The following is a 19367-nucleotide window of genomic DNA, read 5'->3' on the forward strand; positions in this document are numbered from 1 at the left end:
GAGATGTGGCAGGAGCTGTGGAGGTCGACTGGGAAGATGCCCTGGAGAAAGAAATGGCAACCCACTCCAGTATTTTGCCTGGGAAATCCCGTGGACAGCCCATGAGGTCACAGAAGAGTCGGACACAACTTAAAGACTCAACAACAACATACCTATTGGTTTTATTGATCTCTAAGGACAAGTTTCACTCTGCGTGGGGAATTTCAGAAAATCTTTTGGCCTTGGAGAGCAACATGAAATCATTGCCTTATTAAAAAGGCATTTGGCACTTCCTTTAATTATAGAATCACAGAGGAACAGTTTTCTCAGTCACCCAAGTGTCAGGCAATATTTAGGTTAATAGCTAGTGTCTTGTTGATTGCTTTGACATTCCCAAAATAGGTTTTATAAATGTATTTTTGGCTGCTTTGGTTCTTAGTCACTGGACACAAGATGTTACATTGTGGCACATGGGATCTTATCAGTAGTGCCTCAACCAAAGATCGAACCTGGCATCTGCAAGCAGATTTTTAACCACTGGACCACCAGGAAAGTCCTGTAATGTAGCACTTTTTCATACACTTTTTCACTTAAACATTATTCATATTTTCCATGGTATTACATATTTTTGAAAGCATGATTTTAATGACTATAATTATGTGGGTATATGTGTTGCCCTGTTACTGGAAAATTTCATTTCTTTTATATTTTCACTATTAAAATGTGCAGTGAATATTATCTGACATAAATCTTAGTTAGGGTGTCTTAAAATTATTTCCTGGTGGGGAGTCCTAAAAGTAAAGCTACCAGGTCAAAGATTATGGAAATTTTTAAGGCTCTTGAAATATTTTTTCAAAGTTCTTCTAGGAATGGTTCTACCAATTTTTATAGATCCCCTGGCAACAGACAAGACTCTTCCCTTTACAGCCTGTAAACTTTAGGTAGTATGTGTATTTTAAAACCTGATGAATCAAAACCTGTCATATTTTAATTTGCATAAGTTTATGATTAGTGAATAAATGAAAAATGAATTAGAATTCATTTCTAGAGTAACCATCTCTATTCTTGTGCATGAGTTGGATCATTTAATGTTTCAGTGTTATTATCTGGTAAGGAAGGTGTCTTATCATCCTTATTCTTCTTTTATTAAAATTCCTAATCCATCCTGATAAATTTTACAAATCTTGGTTGTCAAATTTTAAAAAAAGTATCACATCGGACCTCATAGCTTTAAATCTATTTAAAATTTAGGAATAACTGACATGTTCACAATATTTAGTTTTCCCATCAAAGAACATTATCTTGCCTCTTAATTTTATGACCTTACATAAAATGTTGTGGTTCTCCTCACTGAAGCCCTGCACAGTAGAATTAATTTTATCCTGCACTGATTGCTCTATTCCCTAAATTTCTACAGCAGTTGTAATAAGAACCAGATGCTGGACATAGCACTATATTATATCAACTGCATTGCCTTGTAATCTAATTACTTACGTGTCTTCATCTTGTTTTCAATAACTTCTAATCTCCCTGAGGGCTTCCCTGGTGGCTCAGTGGTAAAGAATCCTCCTGCCAAATGCAGGAGACGCAGGTTCAATCCCTGAGTCCAGAAGATCCCCTGAGGAGGAAATGGCAACCCACTCCAGTGTTGTTGCCTGGGAAATCCCATGGACAGAGGAGCCTGGTGGGCTACAGTCCACGGGGTCGCAAAAGGTTGGACACAGCTTAGAGACTAAACAACGACAAATCTCCTTAAGGAGAGGAACTAGACCTTCAGAAACTTGTGTGTTCCGTGCATAGCTGAGCACTTATTAAACACAGGCTCATGGTCCTTGCAAAACACAGGAGTGACTGGAGCTGGGGCTCAGTCCCCTGCCCACATTCATCTTCAGGAAACTCAGCTCATTCTGCTAGGCACTGGAGGCAGGCTGTGATCAATAGCTCAGGTAAGGAGCTTTGCGGAAAAGTCTTTCGTCTCTCTGCACCTGGGTGCTCAGGTCACGTTGTTGTGTTTACAGGCAAACTGGCGTGGAGCGTATGGGCTCCCCACCGACTCAAACCCCACGGAGCCGGCTGCCCCCAATAGGCTCCGAGACTGGAGAGCACCACACGGCAGGTCCCGGATCGCGCCCTGTTTCCGTAAGACAAACGTCTTTGATACTTAAGTGCACCGTTTTCACTGTTTGTTGGAAAGCAAGCAGACATAATTCGAACACTTTCACAAGAGCTCAGTAGCATAAAACATCTCCCTGATCTGCTTCCTGAAAGTCAGTGTCTTGTGAGAATTTACAGGAGGTCAGAGGGTTGATTATTTTGTGAAATACAAACATGGCTTGAATTAAATCAGAGAGTCCAGGTGTCAAGGAAATATCTGATGGTCAGGATGGTATAGTAAGAAAAACAGTGTGATGGTTAGGTCAGGAGGGGCTTCCCTAGGGGCTCAGATGGTAAAGAATCTGCCTGCGATGCAGGAGACCTGAGTTCGATCCCTGGGTTGGGAAAATCTCCTGGAGAAGGAAATGGCAACCCACTCCAGTATTTTTGCCTGGAGAATCCCATGGACAGGTAGATCTGTGTTTGAAGCCTGTCACACAAACTCTCTGTATGATTTGGTACAAATTACTCTCCCTTAATTGTCTTATTTATAAAAGGGCAATAATGATTCCCACCTCAAAGAACTGCTATAAGGATTACATGAATTTATAGATGTTAAATAATGCCTGGCATAGATTAAAAGCACAGTAAAATACTCTGCCATTTTTAATAGTTCTCTCTCTCTTTTTTTTTTTTTTTTGGCCCTGCCACATGGTATCAGGGATCTTAGTTCCCTGACCAGGGATTGAACCCTGGCCATGGCAGCGAAAATGCCGTGTCCCTAACCATGGACTACCGGCGCAGCCCTAAACTCTCATCTTTATAGCTAATCTGTACCATGTTCACTGCAATGTTGAGGCACTATCTTCTTCACCCAAGCTCAGTTCAGCCAAGCAATTACAGAAAGCCTGAGGAAGCTATGCTGCTGGTAGGAAGCATAATCAGATTTCCCCCAGATTTATACTGACTGCTCACTGCACTCCAGTATAAGCAACTATTTATTTTTATTTTTGGCCACGTAGCATATAGAATCTTAGTTCCCTGACCAGGCATTAAACCCACACCCTCTGCGTTGGAAGTGTGGAGCCTTAACCATTGGAGAGCCAAAGAAGTCCCTAACTTGTGTCTCTTTGATAAAATATAGAAGAATGCCAATCGTAGGGATATAAGGCCTAGACAGAGAAAAACCAACTGAGGCAGTGCTTTCTCTCACACTCCTTCCGCCTCCTTGGGCACAGCAATAAAACTCATTCCCAGAAGGCAAGAGTTGCAAAGCTTTAATATTTACCCTTAGAATATTGTGGCTTAGAGTGGAATCATAGAAGCAGTCAAACATCACATTTTAAAAAGTCAGATGCTTCAAAAATGCGCCCATGCTGCATTCACAAATGCAGAATAACATTTCTATCATAATTTAATATTAAGAGTTTTATGTGGTTAATGCTTTAATCCATATTTACTTATTAGGGCTTTCTCAGATTAAAAGATACAGTTACTTACACAAAGTATATTTTGATACTTGGGTTTAGTAGACCTTATTATACTTAGCAACATCTAAATAAAAGTTTTTCACATAAGCGAATGAAAGAATGGAGGAGAGACTGATTGAAACATATACAGATTTTTCTTTTGTCTTTTTAACAATTGCATTTAACAAGAATGTATTATCCTTTATTTAGCTCAGAGGAAGACATCTACAAAACCATGGGTTGAGTGCATTACCTGATAGTGTAGAACGGTCACCTCTTCGAGAAAGATCTCTAACCGTGGAACAGTTTTCAAGGCCCAGCACTACCCATACATTTCGGGTAGGTTCTCTGTTAACCATAACTCTGATTCTTAAAAATATTCGAAACAATAGAACTCATCTTTCATTTTATTTTTCTTCTAACAGTCAGATACACCTCGAAAAGGTTCATTGACACTGATGGAATTTGCTGGGCACGCGTGGACAGGTCAGAATTTTTTAACAGGTCAGTGCTTTGCATATACAAACAAAACGATGTATGTTAAGTTTCAAGTTTTCAAGATTATCTACCTTGAGTGAATAATTTTGACCGTGTTTGTAGTCTTTGGTTGTATCTCAGGAATTTTTATAAAGAGCAAAATACAAAGGCAAGCACTTCTCTACTGTTAGTTAAAAAACAAAAGTCTTTTGAGTACATTTGAAGATCTAACTAGGTTTTTTTTAAACAGTTCATGAAGCCAGTAGCATCTCATCTGGCAGATACTCTGAGGAGTTGCATAGCCTGGACAGCTTTTATAAAAGGAAGGCAGGACAAGGAAAGGAAGTAATAAGTACAGAAACAAGGAAAGTTCATTGGAGGAAAGGAAAGGTTTAAGTAATGATGGCTTCTCATTGGCTGAGCTGCTGGGCTTGTTGCTAGGCAACAAGGAAGTCTTCCCTCCTGCTGGGGTAGGAATGTGGCTGGGCTGCTTGTTTGGGAGACCAAGATAGTTTCTTTCTGTTGTGCTGTGCTTAGTCGCTCAGTGGTGTTCCATTCTTTGTGACTCCATGGACTGTAGCCCACCAGGCTCTTCTGTCTGTGGGGTTCTCCAGGAGTGGGCTGTCATGCCCTCCTCCAGGGGATCTTCCCAACCCAGGGATCAAACCCAGGTCTCCCGCATTGCAAGTGGATTCCTTATTGTCTGAACCACCGGAGAATCCCAAGAATACTGGAGTAGGTAACCTATCTCTTCTCCAGGGGATCTTCCCAACCCAGGAATCGAACTGGGTCTCTTGCATTGCAGGCAGATTCTTTACCAGCTGTCTTCCCATTGGGATTTTTGAAGGTGAGTGGTAAGCAGGCCACGAGAGCTCCCTCTACTGGCCTTCTGAGGTTGGCTGAGGTTTCCTTTTATTAATTTTCATAATCTTAAAGGAGAAAATACCCAAAGGTTCTGAATAACTTAGGGCCTTGCTGCTGTTGCTGCTAAGTCGCTTCAGTTGTGTCCGACTCTGTGCGACTTAGGGCCTTACCCACGTGAAAAAGAAAATGCTGTCTTATGAGTCTTATGAGAAATCAATGTCTTTCTCTGTTGTAGAGTTTCTACACTTTTCTTCTAAATGAAACTTGATCCTTTTAGATTCTCTTTGAAGATCTAAATATAAAAATGCTTCACAAAAGTAATAATACAAATATTCCAGTTATTTTATGATTTAGAGTTTTACAGATAAATACTTATTCTCAGCTAGTATGCCATTTAATGCAGTATTCTTGCCTGGAGAATCCCAGGGACAGAGGAGCCTGGTGGGCTGCCGTCTGTGGGGTCACACACAGTCGGACACGACTGAAGTGACTTAGCAGCAGCAGCATGCCATTTAAAGAATGACGTTTCTAGACTGAACTCAGGCCAATGATATTTTAATTTTCAAAACCATTACCAGCATTTTTATTTAAGGAGGTAACATAGCATCGTCCCCTGAAGAAGGGATATGGCAACCCACTCCAGTACCCTTGCCTGGAAAGTCGCATGGACAGGGGAGCCTGGTGGGCTACAGTCCATGGGGTCGACACCACATAGCGTTGTCGTGAGGTGTGTCACTCTGGAATCAAATGCCTAACCCTAGTACCTATTGGCTGAGCACTTTAGGAGAGCCTCAGCCTCTCCTGAGGGGCTTTCCTTGGTGGCTCAGTGGTAAAGAATCTACCTGCCAATGCAGGAGATGCAAGAGAGGCAGGTTCGATTTCCAGTACGGAAAGATCCCGGGGAGGAGAAATGGCAACCCACTCCAGGATTCTTACCTGGGAAAATCCCATAAACAGAGGAACCTGGTGGGCTACAGTCCATGGGGTCACAGAAGAGTCAGACACGATTTAGCAGCTAAACAAAGACAACAACAATCTCTCTGGATCTTAGTTTTTTTATAATAGACTAGATAGAGTAATTATTGGAAAAACGTATGGAAAGGACCTAGGCAGATGTCAGGGATACATTGTTCGCTCAAAAATTATGAACCATTTGTATTATAAATAATCTGAAATGTAGAGGACAGTTTGCTGTTTTAAGGGAAATACTTAATATAGTATCATTTTAAAATAAATCTAGTATAATTCAAGCATTGGGACAATCTAGGCTTATCACTGTTTACATCAGCCCAGCATAGTGATGTCAAAGATTTCTTTCTTTGTTTGAAATTTCCCTTGCTATGCTCATAGCTCTAAGCTGCCAGGCCTTTTTGTTGCTGTTATCCTTATACGTTCCCCGGCAGTGTTTGCTGTTGTTTTCAGTAACAGTGGTTCTTTCTGTAAATGGCAGCCATGATGCTTGAGAGACAGGAGAGGGAGGGGTGATAAATGTGATTGCTGCAGATGGTGCTGAGGAGTTCTGATGAATTTGATTTTGGAGACATTGATCAAAGCCTGCTAAGTGGAAAAGTGGAATAGCATGCAGGAAGAGAGGTTAGGAAGGGGAAACCGAGCTCTGAATTTGTTTAAAATCTACACTCTTACTTTTTCACCAAATACTAAGTTACTGTATTCTCTTATCAAAAACTTCCTGACAACTATTATTATTGCTGGTTGGAGCCCTCTTTCATGTCTATAGAAGTGATGGAAGGGAGAATTCCCTGGCGGTCCACTGGCTAAGCTCCATGCTCCCAATGCAGGGGGGCCCAGGTTCGATCCCTGGTCCGGGAACTAGATCCCACATGCTGTGACTGAGACAAGGCACAGCCCAAATAAAATTAAAGTAAAATAAAGTAGTAATATGATTTTTTTAAAAGCAATGAAAGGTACATAAGAAAGATGATCCTGTATTTCTAACGATGTATTTTCTTTCTGACAAGCAGGCATGTGGTTTCTGCTTACCTTTGTTCCCAGATTCAAAAGCAGCAAGAGCTATAAACTTACCAACATTTGCTCTGTAGCAGGAAAAAAGAAAAAAAAAGAAATGAGAAACTGAGAGGCCAGTAGTGGGAAGGACTTCTTAAGGCAGCTGACAGTTATCTGGGACAACTCACAGCCAGGATTCAGGCCCTGTTAAGGGGAGCACCCCTCCTTCTTCTCAGCACCCCAAACGGCAGTTTCTCCATATGACTGTTACCTGATTTCTGTAAAAGTGACATTACAATTTTTTTTTAATTAAAAAAATATATATCATCTGCATGGAACATACAAACATGACCCTTTTGAGAGCTGGGGTTTGTAAAAACATTTGACTGAGAATTTTGCTTGGTGTTTCAGGCTCACAGTATCCACCTAAATCTTTCCAGAGGACAACACTGACTTTAAGAAAGAGATTCCAAGTGGCCTCCTGATGTGACGTCACCAGAACTACAACCCTTCTGGAGCATTCAAAGCCTCAGCACACCATTCATCACTTGAAAAGTGGAAGAAGTATTATGTTATGTATCTGACAGTCTGAGATGTTAGACTGCCTGAGAGAAATGCAAACAAATAAACAATTTAATTTTGAACACTTTGCATTGTTAACAGACTATGAGTCAAAATTACCAACCTCCTCCTCTATTGGAAGCATTCCAATACAGATTCTTTTTTACTTAGATGAATCTAGTATGTGTTTATAATCCATCCTTTTATCAGTTATACACAGACATCCACATGCTTAATGTGTTATTCATATACTAATATATGGAAGTATATTATTTAGGAATATGCCTTTTTATCTAGCAGTATATAACTGTCTATTGACATTTTTATCTCATTCTGTTATTAATGCCATCACAATCCTAGTCACTAATAGATATCATTCTCTTTAAAAGATAGAAAAGTCGGTACAGTATGTTAGGTTGACTAATATTCAGATTGTTCTAGTCATTGTGCTGACTTAGAGAAAGGTCAATGGCTAAGTGTCTCAAACCAATTTTGTTTTTACTCGTTTTCATGCTCAAATTCAGGCAGTCTGTTTAAAATACAATAAAAGTATCCCAAATTGATTGCTTTTGTAAAAGCTGAATATAAAGGTATTTAAACCATATTGCATATGGTTTCATCTTTACTATTAACGACAGAAGTGCTCATCCACTGGTGGGAAGTTTTTGCAGACGCATCCTCCTCATTTTAACACAATCTGATCTCTGCTTAAATGGTCCCTGCTGCAGAACACCTTCCAGACCCCTCTGTCTGAATAGCAGCTCTGTCTACCCTCTGCCCTCTAGCCCTGCCATATTTTTCTTCAGAGCACATGTCCTGACCTGATATTAACATAGAAAATTGAACAGAGAAGGTGTGGGAGCAGTATTAATTGTAGGCAAGCCTCTGCTATACTGCTGCTGCTAAAGTCGCTTCAGTCGTGTCCAACTCTGTGTGACCCCATAGACGGCAGCCCACCAGGCTCCCCCGTCCCTGGGATTCTCCGGGCAAGAGCACTGGAGTGGGTCACCATTTCCTTCTCCAATGCATGAAAGTGAAAAGGGAAAGTGAAGTTGCTCAGTCGTGTCTGACTCTTCGAAACCCCATGGACTGCAGCCCACCAGGTTCCCCCGTCCCTGGGATTTTCCAGGCAAGAGTACTGGAGTGGGAAAAAAAAAAGAGTACTGGAGTGGGGTGCCATTGCCTTCTCCCAGAGGCAAGCCTCTAGGGTCCTTTATCTTTAGCTTCCTTTTCCCCCCACCTACCGTTGTTTCCCTTTAATAGTGACTGAAATCCTCGGACTCAGATATTCTCAGATCTCAAATGGCCATAATGTCTTCTTTTCTATCAGAAAAGTATAGTCTATGCATATAAAGTGCCTGTAAAAAAAGGCAAAAGAAAGTCAGCACAATGACTAGAACAATCTGATTATTAGTCAACCTGGCATATTGTACAAACTTTTCTAAAGGAGGCAGTAATATCAGTGACTAGGATTTTAATGGCATTAATAATAGAATGAGACAAAAGACAGTTATATATTGCTAGAGCAAAAAGGCATATTCCTAAATAATATACTTTCATATATTAGTGTGACTACATGAACTAAGCACGTGTGTGACAGTCATCCTGGATTTATCACTTCATCAAATATTTATCAAGCACCTTCGTGTAAGATTCTAGAACATTGGGCTGAACAAGACAAAGACTTTGCCCTAATAGAACTTATATTCTCATGGAGGACATAGAGTATAAACAAATCAATAGAAATATAAGGTCAGATAATAATAAATGCTATGAAGAAACATAAAATATGGCTATGTGACGGGATGGACAGACAGAATGATCAGGAACGGCTTTATTGCAAAGAGTATTTAAGCAAAGACTCAAAGAAAATGAGAAAAGAAGTCATATAGAGATGAAAAAAAAAAAAAAAGAATTCTAGATAGAGGGGAAAACACACAGCCTAAAACAGGAGCATACCTGGAGGTTTAGAGGCCGGTGGGACACAGGATGGACTCAACAAGGGGGTAAATAATAAGAGATGAGATCAGTAAAGTAACAGGGGCAAGGGATTAAGATTCTTTTTGGCGGTGGGAGTTATGTTACCTGAAACCAGAAGCCACTGGAGAATTTTGAGGACAGAGTGACGTAATCTGATGTGAGATGATGTTTCAGATTAGATGACAGACGGGCAGCTGGCGACAAGTCAGGGACTTTGGGTGTGTTCTCAAATTTGAACCAATAGGATTTGCTGTTGGATTGGATGAGGAGGGCAACAACAACAAAAAAGAATCCAGGTTGACCCCAAGGCTTTGACTTAATACTTTGGAAAGATAATGTTGACATTTACCAAAATCAGAAAGAATTCAAGAGAAGCAGATTTGGAAGCAGGTTGGGATGTGTGTGTTTGATGCCTATTGATGTCTAAGTGGAGATGTTACACTGGGGTTTAGAGAGGAGGTTCAGACTGAGGGAATATATATACATAGAGATAGAGATAGACACAGATATATATATATATATATATATAATACTGGTATAATTTAAGTACTGAAATGGATGAGCTAACCAAGAGAGTGGAGAATGGAAAAGCAGAGAAAAAGTTCGAGCTCTAGGTGTTTTAACATCTAGCGGTATGTGGTGTGAAGAGAAACTAGCAAAGCAGAAAGAATGGCTGGTGAGGGAGAAAACAATCCAGAGAATATGGAATCCTCAGAGTTAAATGGGGCAGGGGTTCAAGGAAGTAAAAGTACTCACATATGGTGAATGCTATTGATAAGTCAATTTAGATAGGGTCTGAGAACTGACTTAAAAGGTTAGCTACATGGAAGATAGGGCTTCCCTCATAGCTCAGTTGGTAAAGAATACGCCTGCAATGCAGGAGACCCCAGTTCGATTCCTGGGTCGGGAAGATCCCCTAGAGACGGGATAGGCTACCCACTCCAATATTCTCTTGTGGCTTCCCTTGTGGCTCAGAGGGTAAAGAATCTGCCTGCAATGTGAGAGACCTGAGTTCCATTCCTGGGTTGGGAAGATTCCCTGGAGAAGGAAAGGCTACCCACTCCAGTATTCTGGCCTAGAGAATTCCATGAACTGTATAGTCCATGGGGTTGCAAAGAGACACAACTGAGTGACTTAAGGAAAAAAAAAGAACATGGAAGATATTGGTGATCTTGACAAGATCTGTGCTAGGAGAATGGTCAAGGCAAAACTTTGACTCCAGAGGCTTCAGGAGAGAATACAGGGAGAGGAATTGAAGACAATAGGAATTAACACTGATGGTTTCATGTGTGTGAGTATATAGATACCATAGTTCTGTATCCAGCCAGAATTTGTTTTTGAGTCTCAAATACCTTTTTCATATTGGGAGCCATTCCAAGTGACAGAAAATTAAAGTAAATCCAAGTGTCAATATTTACAAAGACCTTCTGTAGTTTATAACATATTCTGGCCTACCACTTTAACTGTCAAAAGCACTTATTTCAAGCTGGAGAAAAGACCTTCCAAGTAAGCAGGAATTCATCCTTTGGAATGAATCTTCAGGAGGGAAGGTTCACACCTTTCTACTCAGTCAGATTCATTCCTCTAGGCTGACAACCTACACGGTTACAAAGGTTGATAGTCTTGACCTTGGCAGAGCACTGTTCCCTACACAGAGGATCCTTCTACTTTATGGTGGACTCACTGTGTACTTTGTTGCCAGGAGAGAGGATGGTGCTGTACATTTCTTGCAGGCCTGGCCATTGGACTGGTTTCATCTGAACTTTCAATATTCCAAGGCAATATGAGAAGGTCCCATCTGGTAACAAGGAAACCATAGGAAAGATGAAAGGGAACAAAATAGAAGGCTTTTACGGTGTTGCCTCTTAAAAAAAACAACAACAAACTTCAGTGCCTCTTCCTCACTCACAAATTATCTTCAAAATAGAAATAAAATGTTTAAGCCTGGCAGTCAAGCTCTATTTCAGTTTGCTCCATGCTGCCAGTCAAATTGTCTTGCTCTTGTCACTATGAGTTGACCTGTGTGCAAACAGGAGCCTCTCCATTGCCTTCTGAATCCCTCATATCCTCCCCTGGGTGGGGGCATTTCTTGGCTCACATTTGCTGCTCCTGGGATCACTGTTTCTCCACTTCCGAGGGCAGCACTTGTATGTTATAGTTCTTGTTTTGTCCACAGAGATTAGCAGAGAGTCAGATATATACAAACCCTGTACTTTTATATGTATAACTGACCTTGCAGTTCAGCCTCGATCCATTTTTTGGAGAGATCTTAGTCATGTGGGATCTTAGTTCCCAACCAAGTAGAAGAGCAGAGTCTTAATCACAGGGCCACCAGGAAGTTCTATCCTTGATCCTTTAGAGAGGAGGAAACCAAAGTCCAGGAAGATACACTACCAGATATTGCACAGATACACTTTTTTAAAGTCTCAAAGTAATTAAACAATATAGACGTGAATTACATAAAAGTGCAAGTTTCTTCTCCATTCCCAAATGATCGAGTTGCTCAGTATTTTTCTTTCCAGATATCAGTCTAGCAGTAAAGAGAGAGAAAAAAAAAAAGTCTCCCAAAGAGGGCATTAGGCTATATACTTGGTTCTGCGACTTGCTTATTTTTTTCACTTAATATTTCATAAACATTGCTCTATATCAGTAAATGTTGATGACTTGAAATCCAGTTAGAGAAAAGTCTTAGGTTTCCTCTGCAGGTGGCTGTGAACAAACTATACAGTAGCTGCTGGTAAAACTAATCCAATTAAACAAAGTAAAAATGCAGGATATTCTCTTTGCATCCTGCTGTTGTGTGAAAATTGTATAAATCTTAATTATGCTGAATTGGTTCATAGTGCTTTTCAGGTCTACTATATCCTTCTACTTTTCTGCCTATTTATTAATTTTTGAGAGTTTGATATTGAAATTCCAACTAAAAATCTTAATTCATCTACTTTTTGATATGGAAACTCCAGGTAAAAACCTTAATTTATCTACTTTAAAAATAATTTTAATATATAGTGGAACTGAATGTAACTGTGTTCTGTATTTCTCACGGCTCCTGTAAATGTGTTATCATACTTTCATAATTTAAAAAAGAAAAAATGCAGGGTATTCTCAATATGTCACCTTCCTTGGCACTTTTCCTACAATTTAGGGACCTTCTGCTAGGAAAGGAACACTCCCCTCTCAGCCCCTTTTCTAGGCAGTATCAAGAGTAGAGGAAAGGAGAGTCAGAACTGGGCACCTGGAGAAAAGGGAGGAATTGAGAGTCAGAGAACCCAGGCCCTGGGCAGAACAGGAGCGTCCTTCTCACTGTCCTTACCTTTTCCCTCTGTGGGCTCAGCGGCGAGTCGTCTTTCCCTTTTCAGCGTGCTCCCCAACTGCCGTCTCCTTATCAAACCCTTCGCTCCCAGCATCTCTTACCTTCACCGCTTTCAGAGACCCCCACCTCCATCCTCACCCACCCGCCCTTTTCTTGTTCTCCTGGGGTGCTAACTTTTCTTGGTCCCGAAAAATATTCTGAAAAATACTTGGATCACAGCTTGGATTACTCAACTCGTCTGTGTCGCAATCAGCCGCCCAATGCAGCCTGATAACTGGTGCCCCGAAGGTCGTGCCCCTAAGGCTACTCAGCGTCAAAGTAGGTGGCTGCCCGGGTGACTGTAATGAGGAAGCCAAGAAGCAACCCATCTCCACCCGGGCTGGCAGCCGGTCCTAGCGGAGTGCAAAGGAGTGAGCTTAGATACCCAGCCGGGGGCGAAAAATGAGCTCCAGAGGCTGAGCTTCAAACCAGATGCTTTTTTTTTTTTTTCCATTTTAAAACATCCAGCTCGCTGTACCCTGAAGTTGTCCGGGACCCAGCAGCTGGCAGTACCCCCGGCCCCTGGACGCCTCTCCATCACTCACCAGCTTGCTTCCACTCGACCTTCATTATCCTCCAGTCTCCACCCACTAACGTGCCTCCGTTTACACCCGCGCAGCCTATTGAGCGCTCAAGCCGCTTTCCGAACTTTCGTTTTCCACTGGAAGCACAACAGAGGCCAGTGCGCGTTAGGAAGGCTTTGACCCGTGGTAACAAACCCAGCCGGGCGTTGTCGTCGTCGGCTCGGAGAACAGAGTGTGAGCCAGGCGGGTGCCCACCCCCTCCAACGGCCGGAGGGGGAAGTGGCCCTGCCCGGCGCGCCCCCTCCTGCGGCTCCGGGACCGCCCGCAGGCCGTGAACTCCTCCCAACGCCCGCGCACTTGACCTCGGGGGGCTGGACCGCGCCGGCCGCCCGCAGCATCCCGCCCGGCGGTCCCCGCGGTCTCGGCCCGGGTGCACAGCGGCCCCGCGAGCGCGATGCTGGCGCCGTGGTTGCTGAGCGTCGGGCCAAAGCTGCTGCTCTGGGGCGGGCTGTGCGCCGTCTCCCTGGCAGGCGCCACCCTCACCCTGAACCTCCTGCAGATGGTGTTGAGCTACGCGCGGAAATGGCGTCAGATGCGTCCCGTCCCGACCATTGGGGACCCCTACCCCTTGGTGGGACACGCGCTGATGATGAAGCCGGACGCAAGAGGTAAGGGCTCCGGCCGCGTCCCCATCTGAAGGCCCGGGATTCCGCACGCGCCGCCCGCCGGCTCTCCTGCATATAGTCTGGACACTGAAGTGCCCGGCCTGCCGACGCCGGGAGAGAGAGAATTTGTCACCCACTCATTAAAAGACGGGTGCCCAATTCTATCCATGTTCCCTATGACACCTGGCAAAATTGCGGGTGCGTCTGGTCCAAATGAATTTTGTCTGCCTGTGCAGCACAGATCGCAAGCTTTCTAAGCTCTTGTCCTGCTTTTTCTGCTGCTGCTTTTTCCACCTCGTAGCTGCTCCAGCACCTCAGAACACTGCTGTCTTTGCTTCTGTCTGGGCTCTTAAAGCCTTTAAGGGCAGAAACTTCGCTGTGCGCGCGTCCTAAGTGGCTTCAGTCGTTTTCCACTCTTTGTGGCCCCATGGGCGGTAGCCCTCCAGGCTCCTCTGTCCAGGGGGTTCTCCAAGCAAGAATCCTGGAGTGGGTGGCCATGCCCTTCTCCGGGGGATCTTCCCAACTCAGGAGTGGAACCCAGGTCCCTTACATCTGCATTAGCAGGTGGGTTCTTTACCACTGGCACCACCTGGAACAAGATAGAGCCCTTAGAACACAGAAGCCTCTGTTTGTCTCTCTCTCTCTCAAAAGGCACTTGAGGTTCTTCCCTATCTAGACATCACAAGACTTGACCACAACTTTGATTGCTTCTTGACTTTCATATTTTAGCCCTTTTAAGGAGGTTATGTAATAACAAAACTTATGGCCAGGCCTTCTTGAAAACTCATGCAGGAAGTTTCAAAACTCTTATTTAAGAGAGATCGTCTTTTCGAAGAGAGAGATTTATATTGTTTTGTTGATGGAAAAGATCGCTTTAAGCTAGAAAAGTCTCAGAAGTATCTGAGATTTGGAGTTCTCCATTAGGGGGGATGAATTATTAACAGATATGAGCACTTTAATTTCAGAGCTTCCCAGGTGGCGCCGGTAGTAAAGAATCTGCCTGCCAATGCAGGAGACCCAAGAAACTGGGGTTCAAAAGGACTGGGGTTCGATCCCTGGGTTGGGAAGATCCCCTGGAGGAGGAAATGGCAACCCACTCCAGTATGCTTGCCTGGAAAAAAATCCCATGGACAGATGAGCCTAGTGGGCTACAGTCCATGGGGGCGCAAAGAGTCAAACACAACAATGAACACGTACTTTATTTCATAGGGGTATAAATTGAATTACCCAGCGCTGAAAAGATTTGCTCAATATGACATGTTTTAAAATAAGTCAGGGACCAGAACCCAATTCCCCCTCCAATTAATTGTAAATACTAGTGGTTTTACAGGCTGAAGAGTAACTGCGATGCTTGAAGGGTTATTTTCCTTTGTTTTCTCAAGCAAAACAATACTGTCATCTTAAACTCACAAGAATACCACGAGGCCTTGTGGGAGAGTGTTTACCAAAATACTGAACATATTTTAGGGCAGAAGAAATCCAAGTAAACTTTTCACCAGCCAAACATCAAAGTGACTAACGTCACAAATGATCCAACACATTTATTTATATCAAAACCACATTTGAAAAGTCATCTTGAAAGTGTTAGTTGCACAGTCGTGTCTAACTCTTTGTGACCCCATGGACTGTAGCTCACCAGGCTCCTCTGTCGTTGGGATTCTCCAGGCAAGAATACTGGAGTGGGTAGCCATTCCCTTCTCCAGGGGATCTTTCCCACCCAAGATTAAACCCAAGTCTCCTGCATTGCAAACAGATTCTTTACCATCTAAGCTACCAGAGAAGTCCCTAACACATAAAAGCTGAGCTAACTTCCCTTTCTATCCTAAGGCTTTATAATAGTAAACAAAAAAGTTATGTAAAAATATAGACCTTCCCATACCCACTAAAGAAACAGTATGCTTAAGGAGTCTCATGTTCTTTTTGAGAATTTTTCTAATTGAAATCTCCACTGAATAAAACCTATTTTAAAACAAACTGCAAGTTGTCTTTGGAATTACTTTCTGAGTGAAGAGAATGACAGTGTACTGTCTTTCATAAAGGGCCATTTTAATCTGGCATATAAATACTGGATTTTGGCATCATGCAAACCTTGGCTCAATTTCCAGCTTTGGAACCAAGTTGTTTGATTTTGGGAAGCTGTTTAAAACTCTAAGAGTGGTTTCTTTTTTTTCTTTTTAACCATGGATGTACAAGTCCATCGTTAAAAAAAAAGAAAAAAAGAAAAAAATACTTGTAGTATTACAAGTCCATGGTTTAAAAAAAGAAAGAAACCACTCTGGCCATTAGTGCTAAATGAAATGTCTGACAAAGAAGATAAGTGTTGTGTGATCTCACTTCTCTGACGAATCTAAAATAACATAAGGAACTTACTACAAAATTCTTGTCTTTTTTTAAAAAAAGTATTGTAGTATAGTTGATTCACAATGTTACATTAGTTCCAGGTATACAACAAAGTGAATCAGTTATACATATATATATATGTGTGTTTATATATGTATATATAATATATATATATATATTTTAGATTCTTTTCTCATATAGGTCATTACAGAGTTTTAAGTAGTTTCCTGCGCTCTACAGTAGATCCTTATTAGACAGAATTCTTGTCTTGATTGACTTTAAGGTTAAATATTTCTCCTAGATTTTTTTCAGCAGATAATTGATTGCACTGAAGAATTCCGACACCTGCCGCTGCTGAAACTCTGGCTCGGGCCCGTTCCTCTCGTGGCCCTTTATAACGCAGAAAATGTAGAAGTGAGTATGTGGCAAATAGGGTCCATATTCCGCTGTTTGATGGAGTGGGAATCTCGTTAGATGTGGTCATTCTCCACATTCACCTGCCTCTCCGCATTGCCCTCAGTAAATTCTCTTTTCAGTTCCTAGCTGGTGGCAGACACCAGGAATTATCTTGGGTGTTTTCTTTCAATTCCATTTAGTCCTCAAGAATGAATGACAGTTATATGTTCAAAACTCTTAACTGAATTTCTTTGAGGCACAGGAATAAAAATGAATCACAGAGAAATAACAATTATGAAATCTTGTTTTAAAAAACAGTTGTGTTCTAGCCAGATGTTCTTATAATTGATATCGTTTTGATGTCTATATCTCTCATTTTTTTTTTCTCTTTTTGAGGTAATTTTAAACAGTTCAAAGCACATTGAAAAATCCTATATGTACAAGTTCTTAGAACCGTGGCTTGGACTAGGACTTCTTACAAGGTATGTCAGTGGAAATTTGTAAAGCTGTCTTATAGAAACAGTTTCTTCTCTGGGTAACTTGTTATTTCAGGAACTGACCCAAAGTATTCTTCCAATAACAAGACTGAGCTCTGGAGAATTATGGGAGCAGGTGGAAGGAAGAGTCTAGTTAACAATGGGCCTTTGATTGACAGGAGTCCTGGGTATATGGTGATGTCCAGGCACTGTCTTCCATAGTGATAATCACTAGTGTTCCAAGAACAACAAGGAGGTACTGATATATGAATGGAGTAAAGCAAAGGATAGTTTGGAGGAGGAAAATCTTGAAAATATAATTAAAAAGCAGTCACATCCCCCCAGAGAAGTATATCAAACATAGGGACCTCAATTCTGGAGTCGATTCAGAAACAGGACTCCAGAAAAGATGGGACCCTTGTGAGGACTTTAGAGAATTCAAAGATAATAGAGATTAAAGTAAATCATGGGGCGGTGGATCATGTGAGGACTATGGTATTGATAAAAGGGAGAAAAATTCTGATCTTTAGAACCTCAGAACTTAGACATGTAGGAAACATTTTGTTTCCATTTTTAATAAATGCCCCTGTAAATATTAGGAATATAGAACAATATCCAAAATATTCACATTCTGTAGCCATACATGAGTCTTTGCCATTCTGATCAAAGCAATCGAGAATCTACAGAATACGCTATTTCAGGAGAACGTGGTGACTTGACTATATTTTATCTGTTTCAGATGTTGCTTCTTTTTCCTTTGTAACCATGTATTGTATTTCTAGTACTGGAAACAAATGGCGCTCTAGGAGAAAAATGTTAACACCCACTTTCCATTTTACAATTCTGGAGGATTTCTTAGATGTCATGAATGAACAAGCAAATATATTGGTTACTAAGCTTGAAAAGCATGTTAACCAAGAAGCGTTTAACTGCTTTTTTTACGTCACTCTTTGTACCTTAGATATAATCTGTGGTAAGTCTCACTGATTTATTTTTAAAGTTAGGCTGTAAAGAATATGGCCCAAATAGAAAATAACAGTTCATGGTGTATGTGGAGGGGGTCCATTTAGAAGGAATCTGGGGTTCATCTGGATAGTCAGTCCTAGTACTAAACTAGCCTCCTGAGAAGCAGTGGCCATTCATAGGACTTCAAACCCAGCAGTTACAGAGCCAACACGACCAGAAGGTCAGAGGGAAGGAAGGGCAGGAGCTGGGAGGAAGAGAAGCAGAAGATTCGAGAGAAAAGGGGAAAGAATTCTGCAATATATCAGAACAGGACATAATGTCTTTTTAAAAAATGTTTGACACTGGAAAATGTACCCAAGGTGTGTTCGTGAATTGAATGGTTACTTCTCACTCTATTTTACAGAAACAGCTATGGGAAAGAACATTGGTGCTCAAAGCAATGATGATTCCGAGTATGTTCGAGCTGTTTATAGGTAAATGAAATCCTTTCAATTATTTCTAAAACTGTTACTGATTAGGGCTTTAAAAATTATTGCTAATCACTTCTGTCTATATTGTATATTTTTCATAATTTCAAAATGAAACATTATACTAAAAATCAACCTAATCATTAAAGCATGTATTTCAATAGTAGAGGAAGAGTTGCGTAAATTATAGCACATTCAGATTACACAGTAATTTTAAATGATTATTTTATAATATACTGAGAGATTATATTTTGATGCTAAGTTGTAAGAGAAAGATATACATTTTCATGGAAAAAATGAGAAGATACTACATCAAAATGTTAGCTGTGTTTATTGTTACTGTGTGTGTGCTTCTTTTTCTTATTGTGTTTTATTTTGTTGTGGTTCATTTTCCTTTCCTATATTTTCTACACTTGAGTATATATTATTACTTAACAGAAATAATCAACTTTACTTTTAAAATTGCTCATGATTATTAAGAGGCAGCACCAGGATCTGATTCAACATATCCTGTGTTTAATCCATGGTTCCTTTCACTTAATCTTATTAATTGTTGAGCATCTAACCTGCCATTCACTGCACAAGGTACTGACTAATTTTATATGGGCACATGAGACAGTAACGGGGGAGACAGGCATTGAAGCAGCTGACTATAAACTTATAAATTATGATAATGACTTGGAAAGAAAAGATCAAGTTGACGCGAGAGGGGAAACGGGGATAAATTTTACAGATTGAGTGGCCGTGAGAGGTCCTTTCTGTGGAATTGGCATCTAAGCTGGTCACAGAGGA

The 19367-nt window shown here is 41.3% G+C and overlaps 2 protein-coding genes and 1 long non-coding RNA gene across 8 annotated transcripts in view; 2 read left to right on the forward strand and 1 right to left on the reverse strand.

The window, feature by feature from the left end:
- Positions 1 to 7492, forward strand: part of FAM149A (family with sequence similarity 149 member A) — a 38685-nt gene extending 31193 nt beyond the window's left edge. The window contains exons 11-14 of one of the 2 annotated variants that reach the window (XM_027962658.2): positions 1998 to 2118; positions 3753 to 3881; positions 3968 to 4046; positions 7260 to 7492. In XM_027962658.2, coding sequence (XP_027818459.2) covers positions 1998 to 2118; positions 3753 to 3881; positions 3968 to 4046; positions 7260 to 7333 — 403 coding nt within the window. In that variant the 3' untranslated portion in view covers positions 7334 to 7492. Of the gene's footprint in view, positions 1021 to 1997; positions 2119 to 3752; positions 3882 to 3967; positions 4047 to 7259 lie in introns of those variants that run through there. The other variant, XM_060407135.1, reaches the window with a different exon arrangement.
- LOC114111046 (uncharacterized) lies at positions 130 to 13501 on the reverse strand. 4 transcript variants are annotated; one of them, XR_009598657.1, is made up of 5 exons: positions 12703 to 13501; positions 11622 to 11742; positions 11074 to 11187; positions 8654 to 8767; positions 130 to 7126 (listed from the first exon to the last, which is right to left on the reverse strand). It is a non-coding gene; the product is annotated as an uncharacterized LOC114111046 (long non-coding RNA). The 4 variants fall into 4 exon arrangements; XR_006058169.1 differs by having other exon boundaries at positions 11622 to 13501; XR_006058170.1 differs by having other exon boundaries at positions 11074 to 13501.
- The window catches only part of LOC101116121 (cytochrome P450 4V2), a 15771-nt gene continuing 9783 nt past the window's right edge, over positions 13380 to 19367 (forward strand). For both annotated transcript variants that reach the window (XM_027962659.3, XM_012105786.5), the window contains exons 1-5: positions 13380 to 13933; positions 16572 to 16684; positions 17063 to 17148; positions 17925 to 18115; positions 18512 to 18581. In XM_027962659.3, coding sequence (XP_027818460.1) covers positions 13720 to 13933; positions 16572 to 16684; positions 17063 to 17148; positions 17925 to 18115; positions 18512 to 18581 — 674 coding nt within the window. In that variant the 5' untranslated portion in view covers positions 13380 to 13719. The remainder of the gene's footprint in view (positions 13934 to 16571; positions 16685 to 17062; positions 17149 to 17924; positions 18116 to 18511; positions 18582 to 19367) is intronic.

This window comes from Ovis aries, chromosome 26, assembly GCF_016772045.2.
Source record: "Ovis aries strain OAR_USU_Benz2616 breed Rambouillet chromosome 26, ARS-UI_Ramb_v3.0, whole genome shotgun sequence".
In the NCBI taxonomy this organism is placed as follows: Eukaryota; Metazoa; Chordata; class Mammalia; order Artiodactyla; family Bovidae; genus Ovis; species Ovis aries.